Raw genomic sequence first — 13,646 nt, 5'->3', positions numbered from 1 at the left:
GTTTAAGTCAGGCAGTGAAAGTGAGAGGAGCTCTTGCTGGTGTCTGGGAGGAAGCCCAGGCACTGACAGCAAGGTTGGCAGACGGTGGTGGCCGTCTGCAGGAGTGGTGGATCGACGCGGAACCGTAGGACCGGGGTCGGGCGGTGGCCCGCCGGTACCGAACCGGGGAGCAAAGTGAAACCAGCACACACAGGCAGGGCCTGCAGACCCCGACCAGGCTTGGAGCCGCCGACAAAGGTCGAATCCGTTAGTGACCGGAACCCCAGGGGTTTCCTAATAACCAAAGACCCGTTAGAAGGTAACCGTCCGCACCAGAGGATATACAGATACCGCCAGAAGCTAGAGATCCAAGGGCCAGCACCTGCGGGCAAAACGGACTCCTCTGGCACCTATACGCCAGGGAGCGGGCTACCGTTGGGAAGCCATCAGAGCCAAAACACTACACAGGTGCAGGGAAAGACAGCCGCCATCACCTGTCCGGGGAGAGACACTGCAGCCGGCTGTGGGACCCGTCCATCCAGCCATTTGGTTTACCGGAGACTTTGTGTATCGATTGCTGAGTGAGTACACGAGTGCCATCCGGCACCGCGCCGCGCTGTCCCAGCAACCCTGCACCTCACCAACCCTGCCTCCCCATCTCCCCACCGGGCCCCGGGACCACCAACCCCTACCCACGGAGGGGGAGAACAACATCCCAGCTACTCATTAACACCACTCCCGGGATCCCCGTCACCAGCAGCGGTGATGCCCATCTTCACCACAACCCGTGGGTGGCGTTACGGACTCAATCCCCAAACAAAACTATCCCCTTTTCACTCACGGGCGAGGAGCACCGCTCGAGTCCCCGGATCCGACCCACAGCTCGAGCCACCGAGCAGCGGCAGCAGCGCTGGACCCAAGAGTTTAGTGTGAGCGCAGCGCCCCGCCGCCCGCGACACCTACATAAAATGTCCCTCATAGTCCCCCCACTCATGATTATATATCCTAATAAATCTAGGTGCCACATCAGCAGACTCATATTTTGGAGGTATAGGTCAACAGCTGAGTCCTAGGTGTCTTCTTTGCTCTCACATATCCTCTCTTAATTGTCCTATTGCTATTGCACTGGTTTCAGAAACAGCAGTCGAGATCAGCCAACTGAGCCTCAAACCTGTTGTCTGATGAGCAGAGCCATCTCATACTCAGGAACTGTCCATTCAGGATAGTGCGGATCGTTGTGGGCGTGTGAGCAGATGAGGCATACAACAGAGCATTGACCGAGGTGTCATTGTTTAAAACATCCGTCTGTCACGGAGGGGATGATTGAATATAAAATAATATGATATCAATCGTCGCCCCAAGTCTGCCGGGCAGGTATTAAAGCCACTAAGGACAGGAGGACGAAATACAGCAACTCAGGAGAACACAAAGGAAACGAAGGAGATGTTGTAAGGGCACACTCCTACGTGTAGCCTGTCCCTGTGAACCTCAAAGGTGCACAAGTAATGGTCACGTGTGTAGGATCACGTCAAAACCAAAGGAAACGCAACAGATAATGGTCACATGTGTAGGGACTAGAGATGAGCGAACCAGTCGTGGTTCGGCTCGAGTTCGGTTCATCGAATGTTCGACGAACCGAACTCGAACCGCATAGGAAACAATGGCAGGCAATCACAAACACATAAAAACACCTAGAAAACACTCTCAAAGGTGTCAAAAAGGTGACAAACAACTCACAACACAACACAAACACATGGGAAAGTGACAAGGACATATACTCATGCGAAAACAAAAGAGCAGGACAAGGAAAAAGAAGAGGAGACACAGATATATGAGTATATGCAAGGAAATGTCGATGCCATTACTGTGCAACTTGAGCCCTGCTCATTTTAGGCTTCCAATCTGGATAAATTGCCTGAGCTTGCCACGTACGCCTTGGGGATTTTGTCGTGTCCTGCAGCCAGCGTTCTCTCAGAACCTGTCTTCAGTGCTGCTGGGGGTCTGCTGGCAGATAAGCACACGTGTCTGTCCACTGACAATGTGGACATGGCTCTCAGAGGACTTTACTTCCCCTGGCTCATCCAGGGGAGGTGAAAAGCACGCGTATTTTTGAGAGTGTTTCATGCAAAGCATCTTTTTCTTTTTCAAAAGGGGGGTCAACTGATGCCAGTCAAGTGGGGTGTGTGTGGCCCAATTAGTGGCAACGAGGGAGACTGTGGTTGGAGTCCCCTCGCTGTGTTTGTAAAAGAACCAAAATGAACAAGTCATGGCTCTCAGAGGACTTTTCTTCCCTGGGTCATCCAGGGGAGGTGAAAGCCACGCATATTTTTGAGAGTGCTTCATGCAAAGCATCTTTTTCTTTTTTAAAAGGGGGGTCAACTGATGCCAGTCAAGTGGGGTGTGTGTGGCCCAATTAGTGGCAATGAGGGAGACTGTGGTTGGAGTCCCCTCGCTGTGTTTGTAAAAGAACCAAGATGAACAAGTCATGGCTCTCAGAGGACTTTTCTTCCCCTGGGTCATCCAGGGGAGGTGAAAGGCACGCATATTTTTGAGAGTGCTTCATGCAAAGCCTCTTTTTCTTTTTCAAAAGGGTGCTCAACGGATGCCAGTCAAGTAGGGTGTGTGTGGCCCAATTAGTGGCAACGAGGGAGACTGTGGTTGGAGTCCCCTCGCTGTGTTTGTAAAAGAACCAAGATGAATAAGTCATGGCTCTCAGAGGACTTTTCTTCCCTGGGTCATCCAGGGGAGGTGAAAGACACGCGTATTTTTAAGAGTGCTTCATGCCAAGCATCTTTTTCTTTTTCAAAAGGGGGGTCAACTGATGCCAGTCAAGTGAGGTGTGTGTGGCCCAATTAGTGGCAACGAGGGAGACTGTGGTTGGAGTCCCCTCGCTGTGTTTGTAAAAGAACCAAGATGAACAAGTTATGGCTCTCAGAGGACTTTTCTTCCCCTGGGTCACCCAGGGAGGTGAAAGGCACGCGTATTTTTAAGAGTGCTTCATGCAAAGCATCTTTTTCTTTTTCAAAAGGGGGGTCAACGGATGCCAGTCAAGTGGGGTGTGTGTGGCCCAATTAGTGGCAACGAGGGAGACTGTGGTTGGAGTCCCCTCGCTGTGTTTGTAAAATAACCAAGATGAACAAGTCATGGCTCTCAGAGGACTTTTCTTCCCTGGGTCATCCAGGGGAGGTGAAAGGCACGCGTATTTTTGAGAGTGCTTCATGCCAAGCATCTTTTTTTTTTTCAAAAGGGGGGTCAACTGATGCCAGTCAAGTGGGGTGTGTGTGGCCCAATTAGTGGCAACGAGGGAGACTGTGGTTGGAGTCCCCTCGCTGTGTTTGTAAAAGAACCAAGATGAACAAGTCATGGCTCTCAGAGGGTTTTTCTTCCCCTGGGTCATCCAGGGGAGGTGAAAGGCATGCGTATTTTTGAGAGTGTTTCATGCAAAGTATCTTTTTCTTTTTCAAAAGGGGGGTCAACTGATGGCAGTCAAGTGGGGTGTGTGTGGCCCAATTAGTGGAAACAAGGGAGAATGTGGTTGGAGTCCCCTCTCTGTGTTTTACATGATTTTTGAAGGGCATGACATGCCTAAGAGGTTGAGTTTCATCATCTGCAACTTGTTGGCAACAGAAAGGCTGCCTTTTGCACCCTTTTGAGACCCAGGATTTTTGAGACCTTATGCCCATTGCAGTGCCCCAAGAGCCGATGGCCAGTCGTCATTCCTTCTCCAAGAAAGGCATGCCCGCACTACCACAGCAGGTCGCACACAACCTCACTGATTCCTTGAGAAACTCTGTGTGTGACAGGGTGCATTTCACCACAGATACTTGGACCAGTAAGCATGGACAGGGGAGTTACATGTTGCTGACTGGGCACTGGGTAACTATGTTGAGAGATGGAGAAGGGTCTGCTGTACAAGTTTTGCCATCCCCACGAGTTGTGTGTCAATCCTTCCTCTGTATGTAGAAGTTCCTCTACTGCTTCTGCCTGCTCAACCTCGTGTGGGTCTTCCACCTCGGCCCAAACCCTTTGTGGTCAGGCCACCCGCGTTGTAACTGCGCACAAGGAATCCCACACACCTCCTTACTATGCTGGCAGCAGAGCTCAACAGCATGAGGCGGTCGACTCTTTTCTTTGAAATGTCTGTGAATTGTGAGTCACACCGCTGAGGAGTTGTGGACGGTAAGCTCTGGAGAGTGAGACCGAGTTTCATCAATGGTTGTCTCCACTCAACCAGCAGCCAGGGAAGGTCGGGTGCGACAATGATGCAAACCAGTCTGCGACCCTTCTTCAGGGCAATGTGACACACGTGCCTTGTATGGCTCACGTGTTGAACCTGGTTGTCCAGCAATTTTTAAAACACTATCCCGGCCTACATGGCCTTCTGCAGAGGGCACGGTGTAACGCCTGCCTGGATCGACACACTCAGATGGGCTGTAAAGGATAGGCTAGAGGCAAGCCACTCACCAAGCTGGACCCCCAGAACCCTGAAACCCTTTAACCCCTATACAGTGATTTGGAATTACACAGGGCCCAAGTTGATCAATACCTGTGGAAGGCTGCAGTTGCAGAGAATAGTAGTCATGCAGGGTCAAAAACATTAATTAAGGAAGAGGAACAGAATGGGATGGCCAGGACTTAATCAGAAAACAAGCAGAGGTGAAATGCGGATCGGCCAACGAGGTACATAAACAGCAAGCAGGAAAAGTAGTCAGGTAACAAACACACAAACTCATAAAACTGAACTGGGGGTAACAGTAACAAGAGGATCATAGCTTTGTCTGGCAGTGGTCTGCAGACAGGAGGGGCCTAAAAAAGGGTGTGGTGTCTTCCCATTGGTTGTAGCTGAATGATGGTACTTCATCTGTGAGATACCCACCACCTACATTCAGCCTGTAATTCTGTATCTGTCAAGGTAACGCAACCCAGTGGGTGACCATAACCTGCATCCACCTGCGCCGCAGGCATCGACTCCTTTCCCATCATCAGCACTATGCACGAAAGGAACACGTTGTCACCTAGCGACCGGAGTACAAATTGATTGAGTGGACTACGTTGGTGACTTAACAGCCGTGTGCGGCAATGATGCAAACCTGTCTGCGGCCCTTCGTCAGGGCAATGTGACACACGTGCCTTGTATGGCTCACGTGTTGAATCTGATTCTCCAGCAATTTTTAAACTACCATCCCGGCCTACATGGCCTTGTGCAGCGGGCACGCTGCTATATGCTCACTTTCATCCTTCGCACCCAGCAGCTCAACAACTTTCATCGCTCCTGAAGTCTTAGGGTCTGGCGGTTAAACGCCTGAAATGCGATGTTCCGACACGCAGGAATTTGAATCTGCACATGTTTCAGCGTCTGTGGCAGCACCGAAGAGCCCTGCTGAAATATGGTATGACGTATACCCTGGGCTAACTTGATCCAGAGGTGGTGCAGATCACGCTGCTGGAGTGGTGTCAGATCAAGGAGCTATGCACCCTTCTACACAGTTTACAAATATCGACGAAGATCTTTAGCACTGGCGATGCCATTCTCAGCGTGACAATTCTGGTCATCTACAAGATGGAGCACACTGTATGCATTATTCGGAGTCAGGTGTTGGTTCAAGAGGAAGGGGAGGAAGTACAGTAGGAGTCATATGCAGAAGGGATAATAAGATCTACAAGATCCAGACGGTGAGCGGCACCTAGGCGGAAGTCAAGGGACGGTGGGGGAGAGGGATTAACAAGGGTGCATAGTATCAGCAAAAATTGTTGAGGAAGGTGCAGGAGCCCAGGAAGAAATGGAGGACGAACTGGCGATGGGCATGGAAGACTCAGCAGATGAGTGAGAGCTTGCTCACATTTCGGTTGTGCGAGGTTGGGGGGAGAGGGCAGAGGAAGGAGGCACGATTCTCACCTCTCTGCCACCAACACACCAAAGACTTTGTCCTCCTGGATGCACAAGACACATGAGCGCCTTCTTGCTGCACTACCTACAACATGACCCTCGGATTGTGCGAATTCGAAGTAATGCTAACTACTGGGTTGCCACACTGTTAGATTCCCGGTACAATACAAAATTTGGCGAAATAATTCCTGCCATAGAAAGGGATGCACGTATACAGGAGTATCTGCAGAAGGTGGTACAGATTCTTAGATCTGCTTTTCCAGTAAACACCAGTGCTGCACAGAGTGAATCTCAACGCGTTCTCATGGATAGGAGGAAATGGTCTTTTACTTGTCCACATCTGAGGGACCGAGGGCTGGCTGCTGTGCTGAGATGGCATTGAGTACGGTGTCCCTGCAGAGTTGCACTTTTGGTCATATACCAAATGAGTTGAAAAAGGACAAATGCTGGTGGAAAGGGGAACAGGTGTGTTGGAAAGGGGAAAAAAGTTTTTGTCCGTGGGTTTGTTGGTTAAGCAAAAGTAACATTTGATGAAGAAACACCATCTGTTACGGTGGGACTGGCAGATTTGGATAAGGTGGTATATACTATGTTACCGCTATATAATGAAAATTAATAAGAAAAGATAGAGAAAGGTATATATCCCCATCAGCAGTCAATGTCCACCGTGCTCCCAGATGGAAAAGGAGAGGTTGGCAACTGGAAGGTTAGGTGGAGGATACAGATCTGTGTGGCTATGAAACTAATAGTTGCCTGAACCGAGTTAGACGCCACTCGGATCTTGAGACTGGGAGCCCTGTTAGCGTCACAGGGTCCACACGCCCACCCAGCCCAGGAACTCCCTGTTAACATCACAGGGGCCATTCAGTACGCTGACCGTGTGCATTGGGGCCACACCTGTGGACAGCAGGCGCATCAGCAGCAGCAGGCCTGTTAATGCCACTGGGCTGCACAAGCAGGACTTGTAGGACAGGAGCTGGTCTTAACCGTTCTGCGTTACCAACTGTGGTGGCGGCCTGCATCAACGCCCTATCCCTGCCTACCTCTGGCCTAAAGCCGCAATGGGTTCAACACATGGAGGTGTGCTCTTTCGGAGCATAATAGAAGACTGCGCAACTCATTGTTGTCTCCAGCCCCTTTTATAACCTGGGTCCGCCCCAAACCAGGGTGGACCACAATGCACCTCCTGGAGACAAAAGCAGAGTCACACGTCATGAGTGGCATAACTAGCGCCCTATTTGGAACCGCAACTTCAATAATGACCTCATGGCTGCCACGACACAAACACCTCACCAGTCATCGTCTGACCATCAATAATGAGGTGACAAGTCATAGGGGCGGGCCTCTGCAAGCCATTTGGGAGTGGCCTGGCCACATCGTCAGGACACCTGATGCCCTGTGGTCTATATGGACCCCCTACATCAGGGGCAGGGCCAAAGAGTTCATTACCGGACCTAGTTTCTGATGCAGTAAGTGTCTGAGCATGGTCAGTTGCATGAAATAGAGTCTCTGAAAAAAGACTATCAGCTTCAGCATGGTGTCTCGGCACAAAACAGGACTTAGACCCGGCACGGAATGCAAGTACCTGTGCAAAGAGGCTTTTCACACTAAGTGTGGGAGCATGCGCTGTATCCTGAAATGAAGACTTAGCCTCAGGAATGGCACAGTCAGGCTGAGCATACTCACTATGCGAAACACTGTAGTTAGGCTGCAGCTGGGGTAAATCGGCACACGCATGCGCACTAGCTGCCTCTCCACACTTACACGTGGAGGAGAAATTGCTCTTCGGGTGTGGACTTGGAAATGCTGTCTATGAACAGAAGGAAAAGCTACAGGAAGCCTCACTTTCTATCCCTCCGAATTATCAAATGCAGCAATGAATTCCCTGAGTTTGCTATAACATTAGCGTAGCAAAATGTGCATGAGGGTGTCATGCAGAGGTGCTAGAAATAGCTTGGCACCAATGGGAATATAATGAAATACAACATCCAGTTCTATGATGCCACTAAATGGCAGTATTTTTTGCTATCATTATAGCTTATTAAAAACAGAGCAGGAGGGTGTCCTGCAGAGGTGCTAGAAATAGCTTGGCACCAGTGGGACAATAATGAAATACAACATCCAGTTCAATGATGCCACTAAATGGCAGTATTTTTTGCTATCATTATAGCTTATTAAAAACAGAGCAGGAGGGTATCCTGCACAGGTGCAAGAAATAGCTTGGCACCAGTGGGACAATAATGAAATACAACATCCAGTTTTATGATGCCACTAAATGGCAGTATTTTTTGCTATCATTATAGCTTATTAAAAACAGAGCATGAGGGTGTCCTGCACAGGTGCTAGAAATAGCATGGCACCAGTGGGACAATAATGAAATACAACATCCAGTTCTATGATGCCACTAAATGGCAGTATTTTTTGCTATCATTATAGCTTATTAAAAACAGAGCAGGAGGGTGTCCTGCAGAGGTGCTAGAAATAGCTTGGCACCAGTGGGACAATAATGAAATACAACATCCAGTTCAATGATGCCACTAAATGGCAGTATTTTTTGCTATCATTATAGCTTATTAAAAACAGAGCAGGAGGGTATCCTGCACAGGTGCTAGAAATAGCTTGGCACCAGTGGGACAATAATGAAATACAACATCCAGTTTTATGATGCCACTAAATGGCAGTATTTTTTGCTATCGTTATAGCTTATTAAAAACAGAGCATGAGGGTGTCCTGCACAGGTGCTAGAAATAGCATGGCACCAGTGGGACAATAATGAAATACAACATCCAGTTCTATGATGCCACTAAATGGCAGTATTTTTTGCTATCATTATAGCTTATTAAAAACAGAGCATGAGGGTGTCCTGCACAGGTGCTAGAAATAGCTTGGCACCAGTGGGACTAGCTTATTAAAAACAGAGCATGAGGGTGTCATGCACAGGTGCTAGAAATAGCTTGGCACCAGTGGGACAATAATGAAATACAACATCCAGTTCTATGATGCCACTAAATAGCAGTATTTTTTGCTATCATTATAGCTTATTAAAAACAGAGCAGGAGGGTGTCCTGCACAGGTGCTAGAAATAGCTTGGCACCAGTGGGACAATAATGAAATACAACATCCAGTTATATGATGCCACTAAATGGCAGTATTTTTTGCTATCATTATAGCATATTAAAAACAAAGCAGGAGGGTGCCCTGCACAGGTGCTAGAAATAGCTTGGCACCAGTGGGACAATAATGACATACAACATCCAGTTCTATGTTGCCACTAAATGGCAGTATTTTTTGCTATCATTATAGCATATTAAAAACAAAGCAGGAGGGTGTCCTGCACAGGTGCTAGAAATAGCTTGGCACCAGTGGGACAATAATGAAATACAACATCCAGTTCTATGATGCCACTAAATGGCAGTATTTTTTGCTATCATTATAGCTTATTAAAAACAGAGCAAGAGGGTGTCCTGCACAGGTGCTGCACATAGATTTGCACCAGTGGGGCACTAATGGAGTACAACAGCCACTTCTTGTATGCCACGAAGTTTACTCAATTTTTGGTATCATAATGTCTTAGTAAGTAACAATGAGTTTGAGTGTGCAATGCAGGCAGAGGTGCTGCAAATATCTTTGCACTTGTGGGACGATACAGAAGTCCAACAGCCACGTTTAGGATGCCACTTATTTCACTCAGTGTTTGCTAGTATAATGGCTTAGTAACAATGAGTTTGAGTGTGCAATGCAGGCTGAGGTGCTGCAAATATCTTTGCACTTTTGGGACTATACAGAAGTCCAACTGCCACGTTTAGGATGCCACTTAGTTCACTCAGTGTTTGCTCGTATAATGGCTTAGTAACAATGAGTTTGAGTGTGCAATGCAGGCAGAGGTGCTGCAAATATCTTTGCACTTGTGGGACGATACAGAAGTCCAACAGCCATGTTTAGGATGCCACTAAGTTCACTCAGTGTTTGCTAGTATAATGGCTTAGTAACAATGAGTTGGAGTGTGCAATGCAGGCAGAGGTGCTGCAAATATCTTTGCACTTGTGGGACGATACAGAAGTCCAACAGCCACGTTTAGGATGCCACTAAGTTCACTCAGTGTTTGCTAGTATAATGGCTTAGTAACAATGAGTTTGAGTGTGCAATGCAGGCAGAGGTGCTGCAAATATCTTTGCACTTGTGGGACGATACAGAGTCCAAAAGCCACGTTTAGGATGCCACTTAGTTCACTCAGTGTTTGCTAGTATAATGGCTTAGTAACAATGAGTTTGAGTGTGCAATGCAGGCAGAGGTGCTGCAAATATCTTTGCACTTGTGGGACGATGCAGAAGTCCAACAGCCACGTTTAGGATGCCACTAAGTTCACTGAGTGTTTGCTAGTATAATGGCTTAGTAACAATGAGTTGGAGTGTGCAAAGGGCAGGAGGGTACAGTGGCAGGGTTGTGGGTCTCTGGGTAGAGGAAAGGAATCCTGCCTTTCTATCCCTCCTAATAGGGAAATGCAGCGAGGAAATCCCTGACCTTAGCTACACAGACGCTGTCATCTTGTGTAGCTGTTAAACTCTGTTTTAAACTCTGTCACCTATGGCTCTGACCCTGCCGGTATGAGCCCTTAAAAGGACTGATAAAAAGTGCTATCCCTAAGCTGTCCAGCGCTGTGTATGGAGCGTATACAGCAGTATCGGCAATAAGACCTGCGCCAGTGATGTCTGACACCAAGGACGCAGAAGGCAGATAATGGCATGCTTGAGGAAAATGTCCGGTTTTATAATGCAGGGACATGTGACATGGACATCCTATCACACATGCCGTTGGTTCTCTGGCGAAAAGTCCACTTAGCTGTGTGTATGTCTGGGATTGGCTGACATGCTGGCCCGCCCCACTACACGCGCGCGCTTAGGGAAGGAAGAGAAGGAAAAAAAAAAAAAATGGCGATCGCCATTATCCATACAGCAGTGATCTGAATGCGCTGTTCCCGCACACTATACACTGAAATGTCATAATAGTGTGAGTCACAGAGTGACTTACACTATTACAGCGGAAAGCCAGCTAGGAATTAGCTGTTTTTTTTGCTGCTAGAACAGTTCTCGAGCGTATCTAGAACTATCCAGCTTTAGCAAAAAAGCTCGAGTTCTAGTTCGATCTAGAACAGCCCCCAAAATCACTCGAGCCGCGAACTGGAGAACCTCGAACCGCGAACCGCGCTCAACTCTACTAATAACATGCACAGAAGTTGACACAAATCAGTTTGAATGGCTAATAAAGGTAACATTCTCACCGGTGACCTGTTTGCTTGTAATCAGTGTGTGTGCATAAAAGGTGAGTGAGTTTCTGAGAACAAGACAGACTCTTGCATCTTTCATCCAGCCACTGACGTTTCTGGATTGTGAGTCATGTGTAAAGCAAAAGAATTTTCAACGGATCTACGGAAAAAGATAGTTGAACTGTATAAAACAGGGAAAGGATACAAGATATCCAAAAAATTGATAAAGCCAGTCAGCAGTGTTCACACTGTGATTAACAATGGAAAATCAGGGGCTCTGTAAAAATCAAACCATGATCAGGTAGACCACAACTTGCTGTTCTGCCACAACTGCCAGGAAAATGTTCAGGATGCAAAGAAAAATGCACAAATAACATCAGCTGAAATATAGGACTCACTGAAAACTAGCGATGTGGCTGTTTAAAAATTTGCATAATAAGGAGGCACTTGAAGAAAAATGGTTTGCGTGGTCGAGTCACCATAAGAAAGCCATTACTGCACAAATGCCACAAAGTATCTAACCTAGAATACGCCAAACAGCACAGAGAGAAGCCTCCAAACTTCTGGAACAAGGTAATTTGGAGTGATGAGACCAAAATCAAACTTTTTGGCTACAACCATAAATGTTACATTTGGTGATGTGTCAACAAGGCCTATGATGAAAGAAACACCATTCATACTGTAAAGCATGGCGGTGGATCGCTGATCATGTGGGGATGTGTGAGCTACAAAAGCACATGAAACTTATTCAAGGTTGAAGGAAAGATAAATGCAGCATGTTATCAGAAAATACTGGAGGCAAATTTGCATTCATCAGGCCGAAAGCTGCGCAAGGGACTTACTTGGAAGTTCCATTATGACTAATGCGGGCGTCACACGGTACGATCTATCCCCCCGTCTTTTGTGCGTCACGGGCAAATCGCTGCCTGTGTCACACAAAGTCGTTAAACCGCCGTCACACGTACTTACCTGCTGAGCGACCTCGCTGTGGGCGGTGAACATCCTCTTCCTGAAGGGGGAGGGACGTTCGGCATCACAGCGACGTCACACAGCCGCCGGCCAATAGAAGCGGAGGGGCGGAGATGAGCGGGATGTAAACATCCCGCCCACCTCCTTCTTTCAGCATTGCCGGCGGGAGCCGCGGGCCGCAGGTAAGCTGTGTTCATCGTTCCCGGGGTGTCACACGGAGCGATGTGTGCTGCCCCGGGTACGATGAACAACAAGCGCATAGAAAAATAAACGATTTTTTAAAAATGAGCGACGCATGACAGATAAATGATTTGCACACGATTTGCAAATATTTAGCGTCGCTCGTAGGTGTAACACGAGATGACGTCGCAAATGATGCCGGCTGTGCGTCACCAAAAACGTGACCCCGACGATGCATCGCAGGATAGATCGTCTCGTGTGATGCCCGCATAAGATTCAAAACACAAGGCCAAGTCGATCTGACATTGGCTACAGCAGAACAAAGTGAAGGTTCTTGAGTGGCCATCTCAGTCTCCTGACCTCAATATTATTGATCCACTCTGGGGAGAACTCAAGCGTGCAGTTCATGCAAGAAAGCCCAGGAATATACAGGAACTGGAGGCTTTTTGCCAAAAAGAATGGACAGCTTTACTGTCTGAGAAAATAAAGAACCTCATCCACAAGTACCACAAAAGACTTCAAGCTGTCATTGATATTAGAGGGGGAAATACACGGCATTAAGAACTGGGGTATGTACACTTTTGATTAAGGTCATTTGGATGTTTTTGGTTGTCATTATGATTTAAAATCACAATCCCAATATGGCTTGAAAAAGAACTCTCCAAAAATATTTCTAAATGTTTCATATGATTGTTTGGTGTTGTGCATATAAAAAAAAAATAAAATCATGCAAACCATTGAAAATTGGAATATTGTCCTTTTTGGAAACTTTTATCATCTGCCTCAGCCTACATGAGAGGTCTTGTGATGTGCATGCATGTAATACTGGAAGGCCCAGTGCTGTTTCTTTGTGTTAAAATGTAGTTTTAACTAACACAAAAATGTAATAGTTAAAAATATCTAGTAGAGTAGCATAAGGTCCAGCACATTTTGGTATATCGAGAGGTATTGTTGCAGTAATCTCTTGTAAATTAAAATGAGGGTGATAATATTTTAGAGTAGAAGCAAAGATATTTTTAAGTTGAATTTTTCAATTTGTTTTATTTTTAAAAATAGGAACGTCTGTGGAGAAAGAATAGGTCACCTCAAACAGGTGATTGTTTTGGAGTGGACCTTAACCGCAATTTTGATGCGCAATGGTGCAGTAAGTTACAAATTCACATATTTGATCACCTGTTTATTTTCTATTCTCATTCTTTTTTTAGAAATATGTTAAGGTTAAGACATAAAATATAATAAGTAAGACATGAACCATTTTGATATCTCTTACAAGTCAAAGCTTTGTGAGCTTTAAATTTAACTCTCAGCACAAAGTATTAAGTAAACGCAAAATTCCACAGTGTAATTATGGTAACAAAACCAAGCTAT

The 13,646-nt window shown here is 46.9% G+C and overlaps 1 protein-coding gene across 2 annotated transcripts in view; it reads left to right on the top strand.

Moving 5' to 3' along the window:
* LOC142245236 (carboxypeptidase O-like) overlaps positions 1-13,646 on the top strand; it is a 992,459-nt gene that overhangs the window by 736,771 nt on the left and 242,042 nt on the right. For both annotated transcript variants that reach the window (XM_075317796.1, XM_075317797.1), the window contains one exon: positions 13,335-13,422. In XM_075317796.1, the coding sequence (XP_075173911.1) occupies positions 13,335-13,422 (88 nt within the window). The remainder of the gene's footprint in view (positions 1-13,334; positions 13,423-13,646) is intronic.

Source organism: Anomaloglossus baeobatrachus, chromosome 7, assembly GCF_048569485.1.
Source record: "Anomaloglossus baeobatrachus isolate aAnoBae1 chromosome 7, aAnoBae1.hap1, whole genome shotgun sequence".
In the NCBI taxonomy this organism is placed as follows: Eukaryota; Metazoa; Chordata; class Amphibia; order Anura; family Aromobatidae; genus Anomaloglossus; species Anomaloglossus baeobatrachus.
The sequence above is the reverse complement of the archived record's forward strand: the minus strand, read 5'-3'. Positions and strand labels throughout refer to the sequence as shown.